The sequence below is a fragment of the Mustelus asterias genome, chromosome 6 (assembly GCF_964213995.1).
Source record: "Mustelus asterias chromosome 6, sMusAst1.hap1.1, whole genome shotgun sequence".
Classification (NCBI taxonomy): domain Eukaryota; kingdom Metazoa; phylum Chordata; class Chondrichthyes; order Carcharhiniformes; family Triakidae; genus Mustelus; species Mustelus asterias.
In genome coordinates this window covers 8,889,844-8,913,181 of record NC_135806.1, presented here as the reverse complement: position 1 = coordinate 8,913,181, position 23,338 = coordinate 8,889,844, and the positions used below count along the sequence as shown (strand labels likewise).

At 45.1% G+C, this 23,338-nt stretch overlaps 1 protein-coding gene across 3 annotated transcripts in view; it reads right to left on the bottom strand.

Moving 5' to 3' along the window:
* The window catches only part of kiaa1958 (KIAA1958 ortholog), a 112,896-nt gene that overhangs the window by 31,814 nt on the left and 57,744 nt on the right, over positions 1-23,338 (bottom strand). Inside the window, exon 3 of one of the 3 annotated variants that reach the window (XM_078214062.1) lies at positions 1,537-5,816. The exons of the other annotated variants lie outside the window; for them this stretch is intronic. Coding sequence (XP_078070188.1) covers positions 4,777-5,816 — 1,040 coding nt within the window. The 3' untranslated portion in view covers positions 1,537-4,776. Of the gene's footprint in view, positions 1-1,536; positions 5,817-23,338 lie in introns of those variants that run through there. 3 annotated transcript variants of the gene reach the window in all.

Below are 23,338 nucleotides of genomic sequence, written 5' to 3'. Positions count from 1 at the left end.
CCCGCTCTGTCCAGGTTTATTTAGTGCCCATCCAATTTCCTTTTGAAATCATGATTCACCTCCGCTTCCACCACCCTCATAGGTGGGTCATAGCCACTCACCAAAAAAATTCTTCCTCAGATAAAGGAAGAAAAATAAATATTTTACCGCCCAGTGGCCAACTGTAATTTGGTCAATTAACCAATCACCTTTCCCAGTGCTTAAAATCGTTTCATCATCATTCTTCTCAATTTTCTTCCCCCCTTCTCCTGAAGTTGTTACTTCTTTGCTGGGATACAGTGGACCCAGGCCGGAATTAACCTCCAAGTGACCGTTATCCACTTCTGAGTGGGTCGAGTGTCGAATTCTTGGAGAGAACCAGGTCTGAGCCAGAACTCTCCCTCATCCAACTACACCCGAAAGCTGCCAATATAGGGAGCGGCCTGACTAACAATCAGAAACAGAAAGCCTGACTAAATCCCTCGCCCTTTAACAGAGGGACGCTGTCGGTCATCTGTTGCGCCACTAAATTGAACATTTCGAAATGGAGATAGATATTTGGGAAGGTTTACTGAGAGGTATGGAAGCAGTGGGAGTAGATGAAGTTAAGATACCGACCAGCCATGACTGAATGAATTGTGGAACAGGTCCGACGGGCTGAATGGTCTCTCCCCTGCTCCAAACTCCCACAGCCATTCTGGGATCATGGAATAGAATAGAATCATAGACTACCTACAGAGCAGAAGGAGGCCATTTGGCCCATTGAGTCTGCACCGACAACAATATCACCCAGGCCCTATTCCTGTAACTCCATACATTTACCCTGTTAGTCCTCCAGACGCTAAGGGGCAATTTAGCATGGCCAATCCGCCTAACCCTCACATCTTTGGAGTGTGGGAGGAAACTGGAGCACCCAGGCAGACAGGGGGAGAATGTGCAGATTCCACACAGACAGTGACCCAAGCCGGGAAAAGAACCCGGGTTCCTAGCGCTGTGAGGCAGCAGTGCTAACCATTGTGCCACCGTGAGATCAGGTAACAGCAATCGGGAATGAACCTGGGTATTCAGAGTATGTTTTAGTTGCCAACTGGACCCACTTGCAAAGAGCTTATAATGGGTTATGGAGTAATGCAAAGTTAGCTTGAACCAGAGGGAATCAAAGGCATAGTGGAATACCTGAAGGGCCTATCCGGATCGTCCCCATTCCTTCTAAAAGCAGACGTGACTGCAGGATCCTGAAACCCAGGGAACCTTAATCATCCGCCAAAAAGCTTCTATTTGAAGTGTGGGCAAAGGCGGGTAGCCATTGTTTCTCACTTCACAGTTTGCCCTTTTATTCAGGACAAAAGTTTGTAAGTGGGAACAATGTCTTTTTTGCCCCAATCCTCCCCCACCCCACTCGGCCTGTCTGCAGGGGGAAAGCAAGTGCCACAGTCCCAAACTGTACATTGGGGCAGGAAGCAAACCAAAACAGAAATAGTTCAAAAGTGTAACACCCATTGAAAGATTAAAAGAACACCGAGTTTATAAAGGCCAGTTAGAAAAGGCAGTACCTAAACACTGTATTTTAATAAAATTTAGACAAAAAACACATAAAACTACATTGAGTAATAATTTCTGTCAACTACGACACTTCAGGCAGTGATTTCATTGTTTCACAGTATTCTAAAGATTTTCCAACCTAAGTTGAAACCTAGAGCCATACAGAACTCCCGTCGGACCGGGCTCAAGACTCAAACCAAAAGAAGAGGTTATTTTAACCCTTTGAGCGATGGAAAAAACCTTTTCACATCTGTAGAGCAAGCCTGAGCAAATCTACTGCACAATCAATGAGAAGGAAGTGCATTACAATTCTGCACACATCTGTAATACTCGTGATTTTATTATAATTTCGGTGCACAGATGCTCAACGGGTTAAATTAGCCGAATGCACTAATTTCTATATATTAGCATTTGATTAAAAAAGTAGTACCTAACAGTCTCCTTGTTAATATATCTTTGCATATTGTTAAAGCAATAAACTCTGTTTGAACACTAACCAAATAGTTCAGTTTAACAAACTCAAATTTTACTTTTTTTTAAAAAGTAAACATTCTAACCATTCATTTCGAGGCGCATGCACTTGTAGGCACATTATTTTGATATAAATCTTTCCTTCCACCAGTTTTAGAACTGTTCATTATTTTAACTGGGAACAAGCTGGTAAATTGGGCCCAATTTATTTACATTTGCACACACGCACACTCACGCACAGGCGTGCACGCGCACACACACACACTCACGCACAGGCGTGCATGCGCACACACACACAGGCGTGCATGCGCACACACACACAGGCGTGCAGGCACACACACGCAGGCGTGCATGCGCACACACAGGCATGCATGCACACACACGCACACACAGGCGTGCATGCGCACACACAGGCGTGCATGCGCACACACGCACACACAGATGTGCGCACACACACACACAGGTGTGCGCACGCACACACACACAGGTGCGCATGCACACACAGGCATGCACACACACACACAGGCGCGCGGCACACACACAGGCGTACACACACACACACAGGCGTGCGCGCACACACACAGGTGTGCGCGCATGCACACACAGGCGTGTGCACACACACACAGACGCACGGCACACACACGGGCGTGCACATAGATGCGCAACACAGGCACACATACACACTCGTGGCTCCAGAAAGCGCTACAGGAAGTAACACAGTGTCCTGCACAGAAATCTACTTCATCTGAGTTTTGTGGAACTAGACCGTTAAGACAGAAGGGCTATGCAGAGCTGCAATCCTTCCTTGGTGTGAACCCAGCATCTATTACTGAATTTCACACCAGACTTAGCTTATGCACTTTACAGAAATGGGGTTCCAACAACTATCGGTACTTGTGTACGAGCAGCCATATACAAATAATCTAATTACAAACTGTCATCTAAAAATAAACTAAAATAAATAAGATGACGTATAAAATCTGTAACACCAATAATAGTAACTTTTAAAATACAAAATCAAATTGCTAGTAGAATTTTACAAGCAATGTTCAGATATAGACAGAGTTGAATGAGATGCAACATCAACGGACAAGAAACTGTGCATTTGTAACATAATGCGTTAACCGGGACATTGAATTTCTTCCTTAGTATCAAGACGACATGCTCAGTAACTGGAAGATGTAAGGTTAAAGGTTTTAGTCACGGAATACTTTACAACTATCATACAACCAGAATGATGAGATACCAGCTTGATATAATTCCGGGTTCACCCAGGTTAACTATTTTGTCCGATAGCACACCTTGTTCAGTGTTTTCCTTTCCAAGTCATTAGATTGCTAGTCTGCTCAGAAGGGTGTAACATAAATCAGGCCCCCCCCCCTTCCCCGACAACAAATCCGCAAACTCCGAGCACAATGAAGTAGGGCTACAAATCATAAGTATTTTAAAAATAAATCCTAACTCTGACACTTTTCTCACTACATCTTTTTCTAACGGTTCAGGGAAATTAGAAGCACAGTTCCTCGTAAGGTCTAACAGCCAGCTGATCACTCTCCATTTAAAAAAAAAACCTTTGGCTCAGCCAGGAGAATAAGCTGCTTTAAAACACACTGAATTCGCGTGCAGATAAGAGAACAGCAAGAAGGTCAATGCCATTAGCTGTGGCGAAGGATGCAAAGTGGTGGGTGTACGGCGTTAATATAGTGGGCATTGTAGGGACGGTGCAAAAACAAACAATGATACTGAGGGGAGAAATGGCTTAAAACAGCACGCAGTTAATACTGGATGGAAGGGTTAATACTGTAGCCGTGGCAAGGGGCTTCCGCACTTTGGGATCCACAGCAACTTTGTCCAAAATATTATCCCCATCTCACCCACCCAGAAAAGTTTATTCATTTATTAGTGTCACAAGCAGGCTTACATTAAATAAAAGCAAATTACTGCGGATGCTGGAATCTGAAACCAAAAGTGCTGGAAAATCGCAGCAGGTCTGGCAGCATCTGTAAGGAGAGAAAAGAGCTGACGTTTCCAGTCCAGATGACCCTTTGTCAAAGCTCAGCCAGACCTGCTGAGATTTTCCAGCATTTTCTCTTTAGGCTTACATTAACACTGCAATGAAGTTACTGTGAAGATCCCCTAGTCGCCACACTCCGGCGCCTGTTTGGCTACACTGAGGGAGAATTTAGCATGGCCAATGCACCTGACCAGCACAGTCTTTCGGACTGTGGGAGGAAACTGGGACACCCGAAGGAAACCCACGCAGACACGGGGAGAAGGTGCAGAAGTTTACAGAAGTGATTTTTCTGACTCTACCTGAATGCTTGGCTGCGAAACACTTAAGTCCTTACGCTAGAGAAACTGAACAATAAAGATAGTGCACATTTTGAAAAGCTGTATGGAAAAATGATAGTTCTTGGGTCACGAGGAGAGATTTAGAAATAATATCAGGGTTTTTTTTTAAACTTTCAGAATGCTGGAATTTCAAAAACTATATCTTAATTTATAATATCTGCAGATCTGCTTGGAAAAAGTAGAGCTTCCTAGAGCTGAAATCTGGATTTTTTTTAAAAAAGAGAGTGTGCCATAGAATCATCATTAACTTGTCCATTGGATCACTGGAATTTTGACGCCTGCTCTCAAGAAATAATTCAGGCCAAGAACCCTTTCACACGCTGCTTTTTAAAAACTTTAACTATCAGTGGCTTAGTAATAATTAGACAGACTGTATAAAAGTGTGAATGAACACGGAGAATAGTTAAAGAGAAAAACCAAAGTACATTCCTGTCAGGCTGTATCTGAGGAAGAGTCAAAGGAACCAGAGATGATGAAGTTTCCTGTGTTGTTGAGTCCTGACATAGACTGGGCAGCCTGCTGGCTCAGATTGTTACATATTAGTACCAGCTGGTTGCTTTGTGCCTCAGAGAGGGAACTGCAGCTCTGGTAAACACTAAAGTTGGTCTTCCTCCCAGGAATATTCCCCTTCTCGCACATGGTTTTAACCATTTTTGAGAGCTTATTCTTCCCGAGGGATTGGCTATTGTACCAGTAAAGTGCGGCCAGGTTGCAGACTGGCTTGATGGACAGGTAAAACGGGGCATCTTCGTAACGCATAGCTGGAGGGCGCCTCTGAGCGTACTCCTTGTAGTCCTGCACTGGGCACGTCTGCGGAGAGTGCGGCGTGGCGTAGATTCTGCACTCAGTTCCTGCTCGCCGGCTCTTCCCCTGTGCGTCGGAGCTGTCTATGATTTCCCACTCCAGGTACTCCAAGCCCGTCTCAGTTACGTGCAGCCTGATGTCCCCCCATTTCAGCGTGGAACTGTGGAAGCCAGCACAGTGCCCGAACGCTTTAGTGTTGTTGAGCCACACGAGGTTGAGCAGCCCTTCGGGGTTGTACCGGCTCAGCAGGCCTCGCTTACGCAGGATGAGCTCATCGGCAAAGGTGAGTTTCATGGACTTGTGAGGTTTGTTCCCTTTGCCTTTGCCTCTCAGCTCAAGCTGCTTCTGTTTCAGTGCTTCTTGGGAGCGCCTGAATTCCTTATCCCTCGTTATACTGAACCCATATTTGTATTCCTTTAAGTACCTTTCAAGTCCACATTGATAGTTGGCCAAACTGTTAGGCTCGTACTCGGAACCATCTTTCTGCCTGGCGTCCACAAAGAACGAAGCTAGGTAGGCATCAAGTTCCGTGCACGGTATGATCTGGATTTCCCGGTTTTCGTGTGGGTACTTGGAAAGGAGGAACTCTCTGAAGTTTCTTAGCGCAGTCAAGGTACTTCGCACTGTCTTCTCATTCTGCTGACCCTCACAGCCTCTCTCTTCGATTTCTAAAGGGGGAAGGAGAAAGAAGAGAAAAAAAAAAGATAAGCTGCACATAAAGCCATTCAAAACTAAATTTCAATTTCGCAAAGGTCATTGGAAAACGATATTACATACCTGTCTCAGGTTTCAAAAGCCAACTTCACAAATGACGTAAAAGATTAAGGCAAAAGAAAATATCAAAACCAGGTCCTCATGTCAATGCAGCACTCTCAGTGCATGGGAGTTGGCGAGAGATTTTTAGGTATCAAGCACAGACTGTCTCAGAACAAAGACACCAAAGCCAGCACCTCACAAACAGTACACTGCTGCAATTGCCCAACACACTATCCCTGCAAAATTGGTGTTGAAAGCAAGGCAACAGCAGACGGGATTTTGAAATAGAGATGCAATAACTTGTAGACTACCCACGTTATTGAGAACTGGCTAGCGAATGGAGACGTCTAGACAAGTATGTGGCCCAAAAAAAAGAAAAATAATTCCTTTGTGGATGAGGCAAGCCAAGTGAAGCGATCTGGAATTGAAGGACTGATTATACCACATCAACCATGACTCTCACCCCTTCTGCCAAATCACTAAACAATCAACCTCGTCTCTTGGATGGTCCAAACTGAATGGTGGACACACTCAGTGGTAGTTTAGATTGCTCGAAATTGTGTTGTAACTGAAGCAAGCGTTTTGGACTACACAACGCGAGGATGAAACATTGAGAGTTGCATGTTGGCCAGTAGAGGTGAGAGGTGTTGCATAGCAATGGATTGGTAACAGACCAGAACACACATCACCCACATTAAAGCATCTTTGGCTGGCGTGGGTGTTTCTCCCCGCTCTCCCAAATTAGCAGTAATGTGTTAAATTCCTGGATGATAAACCTCGTGATGACAGGGGTCTGGTTTGCCAGACAGAATATGCTTAGAAGATATTTGAAATGTTACTTTCTCACATGTGTGTGCTCATGCACACACTGCACATTCTGTGCTTATACCATTGCAAAGGAAGTAAACTTGTGAAATGTAAATTTATGAAATACAGAGACTGAACATATTCAGAATGATATGTGACTGTCTTCACTGGATTACACAGGCACAACATGCAATAGTTAAGGTGCTGAATGCCAAATTCTTTTCCATCGATGCAGCTTTCAGTTACGCAATATAATGGTAGCAAATGGCACGTGGAAATAATGATATATATCAAAACTGTGCCAACAGTTAGTTCACTGTGTTTCCTGACTCACAGAGAGGCACTAGTGCTATCGGGAGTTCTCCTAACTTATTTGCTTTGCCCTTGTGGTGCTGGAGAGACAATTATACATTGTGTTGATTTATTCATTTTTTAAACTCATTCCTTCGCAGGATGTTGGCATCGCTGGCAAGGCCAGCATTTGTTGCCCACACCTAATTGCCCTTGAGGAGATGATGGTGAGCCGTCACCTTGAGATGCTGCAGTCCCTGTGGTGTAGGTACACCGTAAGAGTTTTAACAACACCAGGTTAAAGTCCAACAGGTTTATTTGGTAGCAAAAACCAGGCATGGTTTTTGCTACCAAATAAACCTGTTGGACTTTAACCTAGTGTTGTTAAAACCCTTACTGTGTTCACCCCAGTCCAACGCCGGCATCTCCACATCGTGTAGGTACACCCACAGTGCTGTTAAGAAGGGAATTTCTTTTAAGTCATTCATGGGACATGGGCATCGCTGGCTGGCCAGCATTCATTGCCCATCCCTAGTTGCCCTTGGAGGGCAGTTGAGAGTCAACCAGCACGGCAGCACAGTGGTTAGCATTTCACAGCACCAGGGACCGGAGTTCGACCCCTGGCTTGGGTCACTGTCTGTGTGGAGTCTGCACGTTCTCCCCAAGTCTGCGTTAGTTTCCTCCGGGTGCTCCGGTTTCCTCCCACATTCTGAAAGACATGCTGGTTAGGGTGCACTGACTTGAACAGGCGCCAGACTGTGCCAACTAGGGGAATTTCACAGTAACTTAACTGCAGTGTTAATGTAAGCCTTACTTGTGACTAATAAATAAACTTTTACTTCATTGCTGTGGCTCTGGAGTCACATGTAGGCCAGACCAGGTAAGGAGGACAGATTTCCTTCCTAAAGGGCATTAATGAACCAGATGGGCTTTTCCAACAATCGACAATTGTTTCATGGTCATCAGTACATTCTTAATTCCAGATATTTTTTATTGAATTCAAATTCCATCATCTACCACGGTGGGATTTGAACCCGGGTCCCCAGAACATTAGCTGTGTTTCTGGATTAATAGCCTAGCGATAACACCACTAGGCCAGTGCTTCCCCTCCGGGATTCTAGGATTTTGATCCGAGTGACAGCCAAGGAATGGGCAATACAGTTTCCTGATGCCTTGGTTGATGCTAAGTGGTCCATCTGGTTTCATTCCTTTTTGACTGAGTACAACTGAGTGGTCTGCAAGGCCATTTCAGACTAATGCTGTGAGGACACTGGTTCAAAATGTTGTCGGTCTGGAGTCAACCACATTGTTGTGAGCCTGGAGTCACATGTAACAGGTCAGGCTGGCAGATCTCCTTAGGCCGCAGTTGGAATATAGCGTTCAATTCTGGTCGCCACACTACCAGAAGGGTGTGGAGGCTTTGGAGAGGGTACAGAAAAGATTTACCAGGATGTTGCCTGGTATGGAGGGCATTAGTTACGAAGAGAGGTTGGAGAAACTTGGTTTGTTCTCACTGGAATGACGGAGATTGAGGGGAGACCTGATAGAAGTCTACAAAGATTATGAGAGGCATGGACAGGGTGGATAGTCAGAAGCTTTTTCCCAGGGTGGAAGAGTCAATTACTAGGGGACATAGGTTTAAGGTGCGAGGGGCAAGGTTTAAAGGAGATGTACAAGGCAGGTTTTTTTTTACACAGAGGTGGGCGCCTGGAACCCGTTGCCGGGGGAGGTAGTGGAAGCAGATACAGTAGTGAGTTTTAAGGGGCGCCTTGACAAATACATGGATATGATGGGAATGGAGGGATACTGTCCCCAGAAGGGTCAGGGATTTTAATTAAGTCAGGCAGGATGGTTGGTGCAGGCTTGGAGGGCCAAAGGGCCTGTTCCTGTGCTGTAATTTTCTTTGTTCTTCTTTCTTTGTTCCTTTCTAAAGACATTTGTAAATATCATGGGTTTTTAAACCCACTATCGACAATGATCAGGGACTGGCTTTCAATTCCATATTTTATTCATTCATTGAATTTAAATTCCACCAATTGCCCCAATGGAATAAGCTCAGCTGCGACGGGAATTGAACCTGCGCTGTTGGTGTTGCTCTGCATCACGATCCAACCGTCCAGCCAACTGAGCTAAACTGACACCCACCCACACCCGCTCCCCCCCACCCCGCCCCCAGTGATTTGACCCCGTAACTGGATAGAGAGAGTCTCTGGACTGAAAGGTAGAAAATGAGATGGGAAACAGTGGTTGGTGATGTGGGGTGGAGTGCTGTGGAAGGATGCAAGGGAAGAGGAAGGAAGATTGAGGGGAAGAGGTGAAAGAAGCAAGAAAATAAATATTGTCGCCGGCACAGCAGTGAACCCAACCAGAGGGTTGCAGTATTGAGTCATTACAACTGTCTGGTCCTGAATCCGAATGGTTTAACCAGTTTGTGAATAGTTGGCAGTGATACGACAGAATCGAGGCGTTTTTCCTTCTATGCTGAATTGTGGTGTTGCTTTCTCTCATCAAGGCACATTTGGAGTTAAAAACCAAGTTCATCCACAGAAGAGAAGGGAGCCAGACAATTCAACTCAAATTAAACTATCTTACGGATTTTGAGTGGTCATTTATTGGGGGCAGGTGGGGGGGGGTAGCAGGGGGCTCAATACGGTGGTGCTTATGTTGCTGAACTAACAACCCAAAGGCATGAGATCAATTCCCACCATGACAGTTGGGGAATTTAAATTCAATTACTTTAATAAATCTGGAATTTGAGTAAAAACTGGTATCAACACTGGTGACGATGAAATTACTGATTTTTGGGCGGCACGGAGGCACAGTGGGTTAGCACTGCTGCCTCACAGCGCCAGGGACCTGGGTTCGATTCCCGGCTTGGGTCACTGTCTGGGTGGAGTTTGCATGTTCTCCCCGTATCTTTGTGGGTTTCCTCCAGATGCTCCAGTTTCCTCCCACAGTCCAAAGAACTGCAGGTTGGGTGCATTGGCCAAGCTAAATTGACCCTTAGTGTCCCAGGATGCATAGGTTAGAGAGATGCATAGTTTATCAGGGGTAAATTTGTGGGGTTACTGGGATAGGGCCTAAGTGAGATTGGTGTTGGTACAGACTCGATGGACTGAATGGCCTCCTTCTGTCTGTGTTGAGTTTGCACATTCTCCTCGTGTCTGCGTGGGTTTCCTCCGGGTGCTCCGGTTTCCTTCCACAGTCCAAAGATGTGCGGGTTAGGTTGATTGACCGTGCTAAAATAGCCCCTTAGTGTCCCGGGATGTGTAGGTTAGAGGGATTAGTGGGTAAAAATATCTGGGGGTAGGGCCTGGGTGGGATTGTGGTCGGTGCAGACTCGATGGGCCGAATGGCCTCTTTCTGTACTGTAGGGTTTCTATGATTTCTATGATTCTTCTGCACTGTAGGGATTCTATGATTCTAAAAAAAAATGAAGATCTGCTGTCCTTGTCTAACTTGGTTAATGTGATTCCAGACCGACAACAATTTGAACCAGTGTCCTCACAGCATTAGTCTGGCTTTCTGGATCATTAATCCAGTGATGCTCCCACAAAGCCATGCTCCCACAACTGGACTGAATAGTTGGAAACAAGGATAAAGGGCAGCTAAGACTGCCTCTTAACTATTCTTTAAAGCAATGAGTTAGCCTCTCAGTTGGATGGAGATGGACCATAAACACTGGTGTGAACCCCGGCTTCAAAAATAAATGCGATTTCTTTTGTCTGTCAAATATTGAGTAGCATTTCCCAAATTGTCTTGAGGTGGCCTGTTTGAAGTCATTGGAGAGAGAAATAGGGCCAGGGAAACTTTGTAGAAACCCAACAACAATGTACACACAAGGACTACTGTGCAGTTTTTTATCTTTATTCTTTCATCGGGCTTCACTGACCTCTGCTGCCCCCTTGAACTGAGTGTCTCGCTTGGCCATTTCAGAGGACAATTAAGAGTCAACCACATTGCTGTGGCTCTGGAGTTGCATGCAGGCCAGGGCAGGTAAGGATGGCAAACGTCCTTCCCTAAAGGACAGTAGTGAACCAGATGGGTCAACAGTTTCATGGTCAACATTACTGCGGCTAGTTTTCAATTCCAGATTTTATTAATTGAATTTAAATTCCACCAGCTGCCGTGGTGGGATCCGAACCGTGTCTTCCAGAGCATTAGCCTAGGCCTCCGGTCCAGTGACACCACCACTATTCTACCATCTCCTTGTGTAATGCAGCAGACACAGTGGTTCAATCCTCCATCAGGGTATAACTATGCATGCAACCATTGTACATCTACAGTGTTCATTCATCCAATTACTGTTTAATAAAACATTTCAGCAGTTTCTAACCCACCAAACAGACGAGAGAAGTATTTACTCCACCACTTTTTGAAAGTGAGCAAGTTCATGCAAAGACACGGAGCAGGATTTTGCACCTCGCTCGGCCCGAATCCATAAAATCCCACCCAAGGTCAGCGGACCTTTCCATCGTCCGCCTCTTGCCCACTCCAATTCCTGTGGTGGTCGGGGCGGTAAAATTCAGGCCATGTGATTTTAACCAATAAGCTAAAACATGATGACAAGTGTTTTCTGTTTAACTCCTGAGATCCTGGACTCAGAAAACATTTCTAGAGTATAACCCAAGGACTAAATATTGAAACACTGGGGAGTGGGGGGGAATAGTGGGTCACAGGTACTGACGGGAATGAAGAGAGAAGAAACCCATTATAATTGAGCTGCTGAGGATTATTTTTGGAAAATCAAATTAAGTTTTAAAAGTTTATTTATTAGTGTCACAACTAGGCTTATATTAACACTGCAATGAAGTTACTGTGAAAATCCCCTAGTCGCTGAGGTAATAGCAGATGCGTTAGTAGTAATTTATCAAAATTCGCTGGACTCTGGGGTAGTGCCGGCTGACTGGAAAACAGCTACTGTTACGCTGCTGTTTAAAAAAGGAAGTAGACAAAAGGCGGGTAACTACAGGCCGGTTAGCTTAACGTCCGTAGTTGGGAAGATGCTAGAGTCCATTATTAAAGAGGAAATAACAGAGCACCTGAATAAGAATGGTTTGATCAAGCAGACGCAGCATGGATTCATGAAGGGAAAGTCGTGTTTGACGAATCTACTGGACTTTTATGAAGATGTCACTAGTGCGGTTGACAGAGGGGAACCGGTGGATGTGGTGTTTTTAGATTTCCAGAAGGCGTTCGATAAGGTGCCTCACAAAAGGTTGCTGCAGAAGATTGGGGTACACGGAGTTAGGGGGTTGGCGTGGATTGGGGATTGGCTATCTAACAGGAAGCAGAGAGTTGGGATAAATGGGTGCTTTTCTGGTTGGCAGTTGGTGACCAGTGGCACGAATCGCAAAAACTCAGTCTGCAGGTGCAGCAGGTGATCAAGAAGGCGAATGAAATGTTGGCCTTTATCGCGAGGGGGATAGAATATAAAAGCAGGGAGGTCTTGCTGCAACTGTACAAGGCACTGGTGAGGCCGCAACTGGAGTACTGTGTGCAGTTTTGGTCCCCTTATTTGCGAAAGGATATATTGGCCTTGGAGGGAGTGCAGAGAAGGTTCACCAGGTTGATACCGGAGATGAGGGGTGTAGCTTATGAGGAGAGATTAAACAGATTGGGTCTGTACTCGTTGGAGTTTAGAAGGATGAGGGGTGATCTTATAGAGACATATAAGATAATGAAGGGGCTGGATAGGGTAGAGGTGGAGAGATTCTTTCCACTTAGAAGGGAAACCAGAACTAGAGGGCACAGCCTCAAAATAAGGGGGGGCCGGTTCAGAACAGAGTTGAGGGGGAACTTCTTCTCTCAGAGGGTAGTGAATCTCTGGAATTCTCTGCCCATTGAAGTGGTGGAGGCTTCCTCGTTGAATATGTTTAAATCATAGGTAGATAGTTTTCTGATCGATAAGGGAATTAGGGGATATGGGGAGCAGGCGGGTAAGTGGAACTGATCCACTTCAGATCAGCCATAATCTTGTTGAATGGCGGGGCAGGCTCGAAGGGCCAGATGGCCTACTCCTGCTCCTATTTCTTATGTTCGCCACACTCTGGCACTTGTTCGGGTACACTGAGGGAGAATTTAGCACGGCCAATGGACCTAACCTGCACATCTTTGGACAGTGGGAGGAAACCGGAGCACGGAGAGGAAACCCACGCAGACACGGGGAGAACATGCAGACTCCGCACAGGCAGTGACCCGAGCTGGGAATCGAACCCGGGTCTCTGGCGCTGTGAAGCAGCAGCGCTAACCACTGTGCCACCCTATGGAATGGGCTGTGTGCCTGTACCCTTCGGGTACCCTCAGAGGCAAGTGGATTGCATGGCAATGCTGAGGCAAGAAATTCAGAAGATAACTACCGATGGGAAGAGAGCATTCTGGTCCATCATAGTTTATAATCAAGAAATGCTCGACAGTTCCTCTGTGGCGCGTCCAAATGTCTCTTAAGTGATTCCAGGGATTCTTTTTTAACCACCATTTCGGAGTCCATTCCATATATGGGATTCTGCTGCTTGTGGAACTATTAATAAGTCTGTGGGTCAAAGGGATGAGAGAAGGGAACTAGGAGGAGAAACAAGCAGTCTAGCAGTCGCAATGCATTAAAAAAATGCTCCAAAACGTGGGAACTGGTTCTACACTTCACTTCAGAGCCGACATGAACTGCCTGGAGAATTGGATAAACTACACAGTTCGAGTCCCCCGTGAACCACAAGCATTAATTTGTATCCCAGGCACTGGGTACAGTTAGTTTTACCAACAATTTGCCCATGCAGCCGCCACACGCCACCCCCTCACCCCTCCTCTGTTGTGCCATTGCCTCTGCGCATTGTGACCCCGGGAAGCATGGCCCTGCACTGGCGTAACCAATCCCACCCCGCCTGAGGCTATGCAATACTGGCGATGTCCCTGAAGATGCGGCGCCTAATCACAGAGGGGCACACGTACATTTACCTGGGAGGGGCCGCTGCCTCTTGCGCCTGCATCCGGGGCACCAATTTAACAGAAATATCTCACTTCAAACCAGCCACACAGGGAGGAGACATGCGTGACTGTGACCAATCGACATGTAAATGCCACGCAGAATTTCTCAGACTAATTGTAATCTGTCCATTCATCAGTTTTTCAAGTAAATGGGAGATCAAAGAGACCAGATTTGTCTAGTTATACTGGACAGCGGATGAGTCTGCTGTAAGCAGCTTACATTGTTGTGCATTTTTTTAAAAATGGTTCACTGCTTGGTTGCTTTTATTCAGTGTCTCCCAGGGCAGTAAATTGCTCCAATCTTGCACACGGGATATCGTTCTCCAGCAGTTTTGCACGTTCTGCTTATAATAGTTATTATAGAATTAAAATGTAGAATTGGAGCATGCATAGAAATATAATTACAGCAAACTGTGCATCAGTATCTTCATTCAGGATCCATTCCACAAGCCATCGCTGAGTACATATGCTCCACATTTGCATTAACATTGAGAGTGTACATTTGCATTAACGTCGTGAGTGTAATGTTTAGTCTGCAGGTTGTAAGGCCCCTGGTAGCAGTGACAAGTTTAAGGATGAGATAATATCACACTTCACCATCATAAATACGTTACAGCAGTTCTGAGTATTTGTTTCTGTGGAACTTAACTCCAAAAGCACGGGTTCCTTACTTTGCTAAAAAAAAACACCTAATTTTTAATCCAGTAGCTGAACTTCTGGGGTAGCAATGTTAAAGGTGGCTCAAGGAAATTCAAGGAGATTGATTTGAAATATAAAGGAACCCATGACATTACAATCATAAAAATAAGACAATACTAACAGGATAGTTAGGTGGTTTGTCTTTGGCTGGTGTGGACGCAACGGGCCAAAGGGCCTTTTTCTGTGCTGTTTACCTCTACAAGTGTGTCACAGCAGCGGAGAGATAGACGGAATCATGTGTCACAGAATTAAAGTGTTAACTCACTATGCAAAGCAAATCTTCAAGCTTAGCTTCCACCACATATTAGAAAATAGACATAAAGGGCATGCAGAATGGAGTAGTTAAATGTTTTCATTTAAGTAAGTGGCTAAAAGCCTGAAGAAAGCCACGATAATGCAATTTATTATAAATACACTTAGGTAACTATGCTTCAAAATGGTGCGGTTTAATTTGAACATGTTATTTGGGATCAATTGCAACACGGAGAATTAAACTCTTTAGGATGTCGGCTTTGAACCTCCTTGTGACTGAGGTGCTGGCGGATTATGAGGATTGAGTCAATATTCCCTTAAAACCACTGATTCGCCACTGTGCATCTTCTTATTTACAATGAATTTCTAAATCAAACTCTACAACCTGTCAGAGCGTCCAGATTACTCCCTTCAATGTTCATGTTGTACTGATTAAAACAATAAATCACACAAGGAGGCTTTCATTATTTTCACATACCACAGACACACACTGCAGATAATCCAGAAGCGAGCACTCACAGTCAAGCAATAAAAGCACACGGACCAGGATATCTCACTTCATCACACAGGAGAAATGAGGGAGTACATCAGCTGATAATGCCGGGGTGGCGCAGTGGTTAGCACTGCTGCCTCACAGCGCCAGGGACCCGGGTTCAATTCCCGGCTTGGGTCACTGCGTAGAATCTGCATGTTCTCCCCGTGTCTGCGTGGGTTTCCTCCCACAGTCCGAAAGGCGTGCTGGTTAGGTGAATTGGCCATGCTAAATTCTCCCTCACTGTACCCAAACAGACACTGGAGTGTGGCAATTAGGGAATTTTTACAGTAACTTCATTGCAGTGTTAATGTAAGCCTACTTGTGACACGAATAAATAAATAAAGAAAAAGAAACTGTTTCCCTGCAACTATGGCCAATCTTTATTAATCAGCATATTCCACAGTTAAACTATTGGTGTTTCTAACTTTTCTTTACATCAAATTTTACAGCATGGAAGCAGACCAGCCTCCATCCACCTGGCTTCATCTAACATCCTTCCTCTCTCCCAGTTTCCCCTTAACCGCATCTCTGCTATCTACCTCTACCATCCATACGGTAGAGTGTGTGTGTGTGTGTGTAATCCACACATGCATACATATATTACATATATATCCTTTCCAATGTAACCCACTGTCTTCTTAGCCCATTAGATAGAACATCTGAAAGAACAATCAAAGTATGAATAAAACCGAAGCAAATAGGAAAAAAATTTAACAACCACTGAAGTGTAGATTTTATATCAGGGCAGATCACTATAATGTGCCTCTTTTCTTTTAAAGAAAATTAGGGTAAAACTCCCTCTTTCTATTCTCATGCCCTAATGTGTGCTCATTTATTCTTCTCCGAGTTGTCAATTGAACTTTGATCAGTTCACCCACATCTGCCCCAGCCCGAGCAATTCGAAACTGCAACAGGATTCTCACTAAGGAGCTGAACATTCTTTCAGTTTCCCCCCTCCTTCCTTGACTGGTGCCTGGCTGCAGTGGCAGGGTTGAGGTTAATATCTCAGTTAAGGAGGAGGTTACAGTCACAAGCACGTGCCCCTTCAGCCCATGTTAACATGCACTGTTGCTCTAACACAATGGAACTCTGTTGCTCTGTTGCTCTAACACTTAACGCCAGCTCTGCAGACACTGTGGACTCGAGGGAGGATGCAGTTTTATGGGCCCGAGCAGTTCTTGGACGCTTTGTCCAATGGGACATTCTTCATGAGCAGCAGACTCTTTTACAGTAGACCTCTTTGAGTTGAGATTCCTGTACACCATCAATAATAAGCCATTGGCCAGCTTGTGCATTGCGCATCAGCTGGGGCATTGAGTTTAAAAATTGGCAAGTCATGTTGCAGCTTCATAGAACCTTAGTTAGGCCGCACTTGGAATATAGTGTTCAATTCTGGTCGCCACACTACCAGAAGGATGTGGAGGCTTTGGAGAGGGTACAGAAAAGATTTACCAGGATGTTGCTTGGTATGGAGGGCATTAGCGATAAGGAGAGGTTGGAGAAACTTGACGGAGGTTGATGGGGGCGACCTGATAGAAGTCTACAAGATTATGAGCGGCATGGACAGAGTGGATAGTCAGAAGCTTTTTCCCAGGGTGGAAGAGTCAATTACTAGGGGGCACAGGTTTAAGGTGCGAGGGGCAAGGTTTAAAGGAGATGTACGAGGCAAGTTTTTTTACACAGAGGCTGGTGGGTGCCTGAACTCGCTGCTGGAGGAAGTAGTGGAAGCAGATATGATAGTGACTTTTAAGGGGCGTCTTGACAAACACATGAATAGGATGGGAACAGAGGGATATGGTACCCGGAAGGATAGGGGGTTTTAGTTAAGTCGGGCAGCATGGTCAGTGCAGGCTTGGAGGGCCGAAGGGCCTGTTCCTGTGCTGTAATTTTCTTTGTTCTTTGAATTGCTAACCGTCTTACCCTAGAAAGGATTAGAGGGTCACAGGAAACCAAGCAGGTTTAGGAGTGAGCTGCTGGGATAGGATAGGCGGGTTTAGCAATCTGAACAGGGGGGAAATGACTCCAGGATACACCTCTCCTGGATTCTAAACTAAATGGATGCCAAGGTAAAAAAAAACAATGGGCCTTCACTATTCAACCACATCACTGCCGCTTCCAACCTTCCTCATCTGTATCCACACACTTCCCAGGAAGGATTCATGGGTTCAGCAATTGGGTCTCAAACACCTTTGCAACCTGCCTCCCCACCTATCCCCCCATTTAGCTTGATGACACAAGTCAATTGAAACTCTTTGGCAGCCCCGCCCCCTGACAAATCATCTCACCCAACAAGACTGGCACGGAACTGAGAACCTTCCTTGACCACGTGGTTTGTTAGCACACACACTGATACATTAGCAAACCATAGGAGTTTAAAATTTATTTATTAAAATGTGTCACAAGTAGGCTTACATTAACACTGCAATGAAGTTACTTTGAAAATCCCCTAGTCACCACCTGTTTGGGTACACTGAGGGGCAACTTCGCATGGCCAATGCATCTAACCAGCACCTTTCGGACTGTGGGAGAAAACCAGAGCACCCGGAGGAAACCCACGGGGAGAATGTGCAAACTCCACACAGACAGTGATCCAAGGCCAGGAATCGAACCTGGGTCCCTAGTGCTGTGAGGGAGCAGTGCTAGCCACTGTGTGTATCCCCTAACTGCTGTAATTAGCTGCATCAGACTTTTCCAAAAATAAATTCATCTGTTTTAGCAAAAAGTGAACTATTCTCCATCACCGGCAGCGCCTGTGATCAAAGAATATCCTGTTCGGAGGGAAAAGTAAAGATCAGATTTGACCTGACGTATCAGATTTTGTTCCTATAAATTGTCCAAACAATGACCTTCTATGTTAGCACTTGGGTGAACCAGGCCTCCCACCAGCAGCATGTCTGAATTGCTCTCAATGTAGATGGGCTGGTTACTGACTGACTATCCCAATCTTCCCCAATTCCCCAGCTCAACCCCTTCATTCAATAACTGCGACCCACAGGAAATGAAATGCCTGGATGCACACATAAACAAGCTCTCTCCACTATAGTGGTAACATGTAGCTGTTCGTAAGAATGATCCCTGGAATGAAGAGATGGTCATAAGAGGAACGGTTGAGGACTCTGGGTCTGTACTCGTTGGAGTTTAGCAGGATGAGAGGGGATCTTATTGAAACTTACAGGATACTGCGAGGCCTGGATAGCGAAGACGTGGAGAGGATGTTTCCACTATAGGAAAAACTAGAACCAGAGGGTACAACCTCAGACTAAAGGGATGATCCTTTAAAACAGAGATGAGGAGAAATTTCTTCAGCCGGAGAGTGGTGAATCTATGGGACTCTTTGCCGCAGAAGGCTGTGTAGGCCAGGTCATTGAGTGTCTTTAAGACAGAGGTAGATAGATTCTTGATTAAAAGGGGATCAGGGGTTATGGGGAAAAGCAGAAGAATGGGGATGAGAAAATAAAACAGCCATGATTGAATGGCAGAGCAGACTTGATGGGCCGAGTGGCCTAATTCTTCTCCCATGTCTTATGGTCTTATGGAATGAATGGAGCTTCCAAGCAATAGAAACCAGGGCTGCTAAATGCACCCACCCACACGCAATTGCTAAGTCTGACTGAAATATCAACACTCCAGATAAACAAAGGAAAAAAGTGAGTCATTATTGGTGTCATCATCAACATTGTTGTCTCAACAGTGCTCAAAAGATCATAGTAGGGACTGTCCTTGGGTAAAGATCATTCTTCCAAACACACATCCCGTAACCCCACTTGGAAAACTGAACCAAAATGTCAGAAACAGAATCAGAAACTTTCAGTGTCGGTTGTGGCTCAGCGGGGACACCCTTTCTGTGGAATTTTCCCGTCCCGCCTGCCACGGGAGCTTTAGCGGGTAGGACACGGACCATGCAAAGGTCCGTTGACGTTGGGTAGGATTTTCCGGTCTTGTGGCAAGCATGGCCAGAAAATCCCGCCCTTGGGGTCTTTGCGTCAGAAAACCAATGGTTCAAGTCCCAGTTCACTCCAGATCTAGCCTGCTGGTCCTGTGCCCAGCCATGCATTGCCACTACCATCTAGAAGGACAAGGGCAGCGGACATAAGGAAGCACCATCACCTAGAGGTTCCACTCCAAGCCACTCACCATCCTGACTTGGAAATATATCGCCATTCCTTCACTGTCTTTGGGTCAAAATCCTGGAGCTCCCTCCCTAACAGCACTGTGGATGCTCCTACAACACATGGACTGCAACGGTTCAAGAAACCAGCTCACCACCACCTTCTCCAGGGCAATTAGGGATGGGTAATAAATGCTGAGCTAGCCAGCGACACCCACATCCCGTAAATGAATTTTTAAAAAAAGTATTGCACTCTCATGGGATAGTGAACTGAGTCCTAACTGGTCAGTAAAGATGGTGGCGCCGTGGTTAGCACTGCTGTCTCACAGCACCAGGGACCTGGGTTCAATTCCCGGCTTGGATCGCTGTCTGTGTGGAGTCTGCACATTCTCCCCGTGTCTGCGTGGGCTTCCGCCGGGTGCTCCAGTTTCCTCCTGCAGTCCGAAAGATGCGCTGGTTAGGTGCATTGGCCGTGTTAAATTCTCTCTCAGTGTACCCGAACAGGCACCGGAGCGTGGCGACTCGGGGATTTTCACAATAACTTCATAAATAAACTTAAGATCCCATGACGGGAGTTGGAGAGAAGGGAGCTCTGCCCACTGTTCAGCATTAAAACAGATGATCTGACCATGATCACATTGCTGTTCTTTTGACCCTCTGCACTTGGATGAACTTTAGCAGAAGAGCCACAAAATCCCTGAGGGAAGACCGCCTAAACAAGTACCTGGGCTACTTTTGCAGAATTTCTGCCACTCTTGTGGAGGAAGTAAGGTGACTCAGCAGAAATCCATCCACACCCAGTGTCACGCTGAGTTGGCTCTTGTAGGTTGCTCCTGCACTGCTCTATGGGTGGTTTTACATGTATGTTACAACAGACTCAATCAGTTGCGCCCACGTTTGAAATTAATGCAAGCATAGCCTCAAAGATGCAGGGGTGAAAAGCCGGGATGAGAGTGGAAAACTATTTCTCAATACTTGGATGAGCAGATATTACCTACAACCTTTTAGCAAAACTAATGCCATCTTGTTGACACCATCCTGTACGGGACCCTTGGTGTACTGCTCAACTCAAAAGCTCATATCACTAAAATACCTTTCTCCCAGTGCTGCTGCAACCCTTGTTCAGGCCAGTGGCTCCTAGCCATCGGTCTCATGGTGCCAGTTGTTTTTTGTGGCTGCGTTACATTAGAAATATTTCGAGTTGGGCATGCGTAGGGGAGGGTGAGGGAGTAGCAAGGTGCTGCTGTACTGCAGAGAATATATTTTGCACTGTAATCTGACAGGGGGAAATTGAAATTGGGACGGGCTTCACACAATCCAATTGGTAGCTCTTAACTATCGAGGGAGAAGGGAAAAAAAGACACTGCCAGATTTGATTATGCAAATCACAGAATCAAGAAATTTGCAATATAGACACATGATCGAGTATCGTTAATGTGTTTTGCATGTATAAATATTCACACCAAAGTGGTAAGAATTGTTTTCTTCCGTATACAATAACAGTCCAGCTTCGAATCCTGCTAGATACTCCTTGATCTCCAAAAGGTCAGTGATTCAACATTGTCAACTTGCACACATTTCAATGAAGCACGAGGAAGTGTTGTTTGCACAGTTCGTAGTGAATACTTGCCCTTAACCACAGCCTATGTGCTATATTGGAAAATGTGTCACCTGTGCATGTAAATTTCTACAAATTGGCATTATATATCGTGGAAAGCTTTATAATACAGAGCAAACAGAATCACTTTCATAACTTCACACTTGGCAAGAATTTATTAACTCCATTTTTTAAATTAAAGAACATTTCACACTTCAGCCTCAATTATACCCATCCTTTTATTTTTTAAAAAGTGATCAGAGTTGCTGAGTCACAAAACATTAATGGTACAAATGAATTTAAAGGCTCAGGTTGCAATGGGTTTTTAAACAAATGATCTTCGCTCATTTATATACAAAGGATGTTGTCAATTCTGCAACAGTCTGTGGTTTCATCTATTTCCCTGCGCTACACTACTCATTCTAGGATGCTTACCCAGTGCTTTGCATAAATGGTCATGCAGATGCAAATAACAACCCAGTTCCTTTACAGTCGTGACCTCAGTTGGATCGATGCAAGGTTATTAAGATGGTACAATGGGCTCCAGAGGCTCTGGTGCCCATTTAAAGCAGCAAGTTTGATCAGCACCTTTGGTGATAGCAAGACAAATGATACAGTCTCCCCGCCATTTAAAACAGGATGTCTTACATTCAGCTAAAAAAAAACAATAACCAATAGCCATGTACGTTACCTTAGATTTCAAAGTTGCCAGATATGGCGTTTCAAGTGCTCGCTTTATTCCAGACAGAAATAGCTGTCCAGCTCACACCCTGTTACTATTTGTTTTGTCACATTTCTCTCCTGTTATATTTCAAACTGGTGTTTCAGCTACAGGTATCTTTAGCACATGCTGCAGTGTGAATTTTAACTCTTCACTCTCTTTTGAAGTACATAACTTGCTGTGCACTCATATGTGGAGCAAGCCAACACGCGTATTTCTGGGCTACAGTTCTTTCTCAAATGTACACCCCTCCGTGGCTTAACAGGTTAGTGCACAGAATCTACCATGTCACTGTGAGGTTCCCAAAAAAATGTTAGGTTAAATGTAAGGTTGTGGGCAGCACGGTGGCACAGTGGTTAGCACTGCTGCCTCTCAGTGCCAGGGACCTGGGTTCGATTCCCGGCTTGGGTCACTGTCTGTGCAGAGTCTGCATATCCACCCCACGTCTGCGAGGATTTCTTCTGAGTGCTCCGGTTTCCACAGTCCAAAAGATATGTTGGTTAGGTGTATTCGCCATGCTAAATTCTCCCTCAGTGTACCCGAACAGGCGGCGGAGTGTGGCGGCTAGGGGATTTTCACAGTAACTTCATTGCAGTGTTAATATAAGCCTACTTGTGACAGTGAAATAAACTTAAAACTTTAAACAATCGAATTGCCTTTGTTTTGGAAGCCGTTCACTCCATGAGCCCAAACAGAAATACAAACGAGCGTATAGATAGGCAATGATCTTGTATTCAGTGTTCTGCCACAATCTCCCTCAGATGAGCGTTCAGAGTAGATTTCAATCGGTCATTCCGATTCCAGGGTGACATGCTTCAACTCTGGGTTCAGATGATAGTGAAAACTAAAGGAAAATTCCTTTAAAAGAAACTACGCCGTCTAGACTTCAGCAAAATGTGCCACACGAGTGGCGAGAATGCAGTGCACTGGTGAATTAGTTGACCTGGGAGTGATAGATTTGGTATTCACTGCTGGGTGCATTTAATCACCATCTATTATTAGGTTCATAAGATGCCAGCATGCTTACATTAAAAAGCTCCCAACCTTATTCGGCAAGACAAAACACACTTGTTCTGTGAAAAAAACACTATAAATCTCTCATTCAGAAACACACACTTGCACACAAGAAACCACAATTCAGAAAATACTTTGGATCCCTGCTATTCTCTTCAGTCATATCTCCGGACACAAGAAAGCATAAAAACTAGACAAAAGTGATTTAAGAAGAATGCACTTTAAAACAAGTGATGGAAACGTTCATGCATAAGTTTCCATATACATATATGATGACATGCAAAGTTTCTTAACTTCCTAGAATCATAGAAACCCTACAGTGCAGAAAGAGGCCATTTGGCCCATCGAGTCTGCACCGACCACAATCCCACCCAGGCCCGACCCCCATATCCCTACATATTTACCCACTAATCCCTCTAACCTACGTAT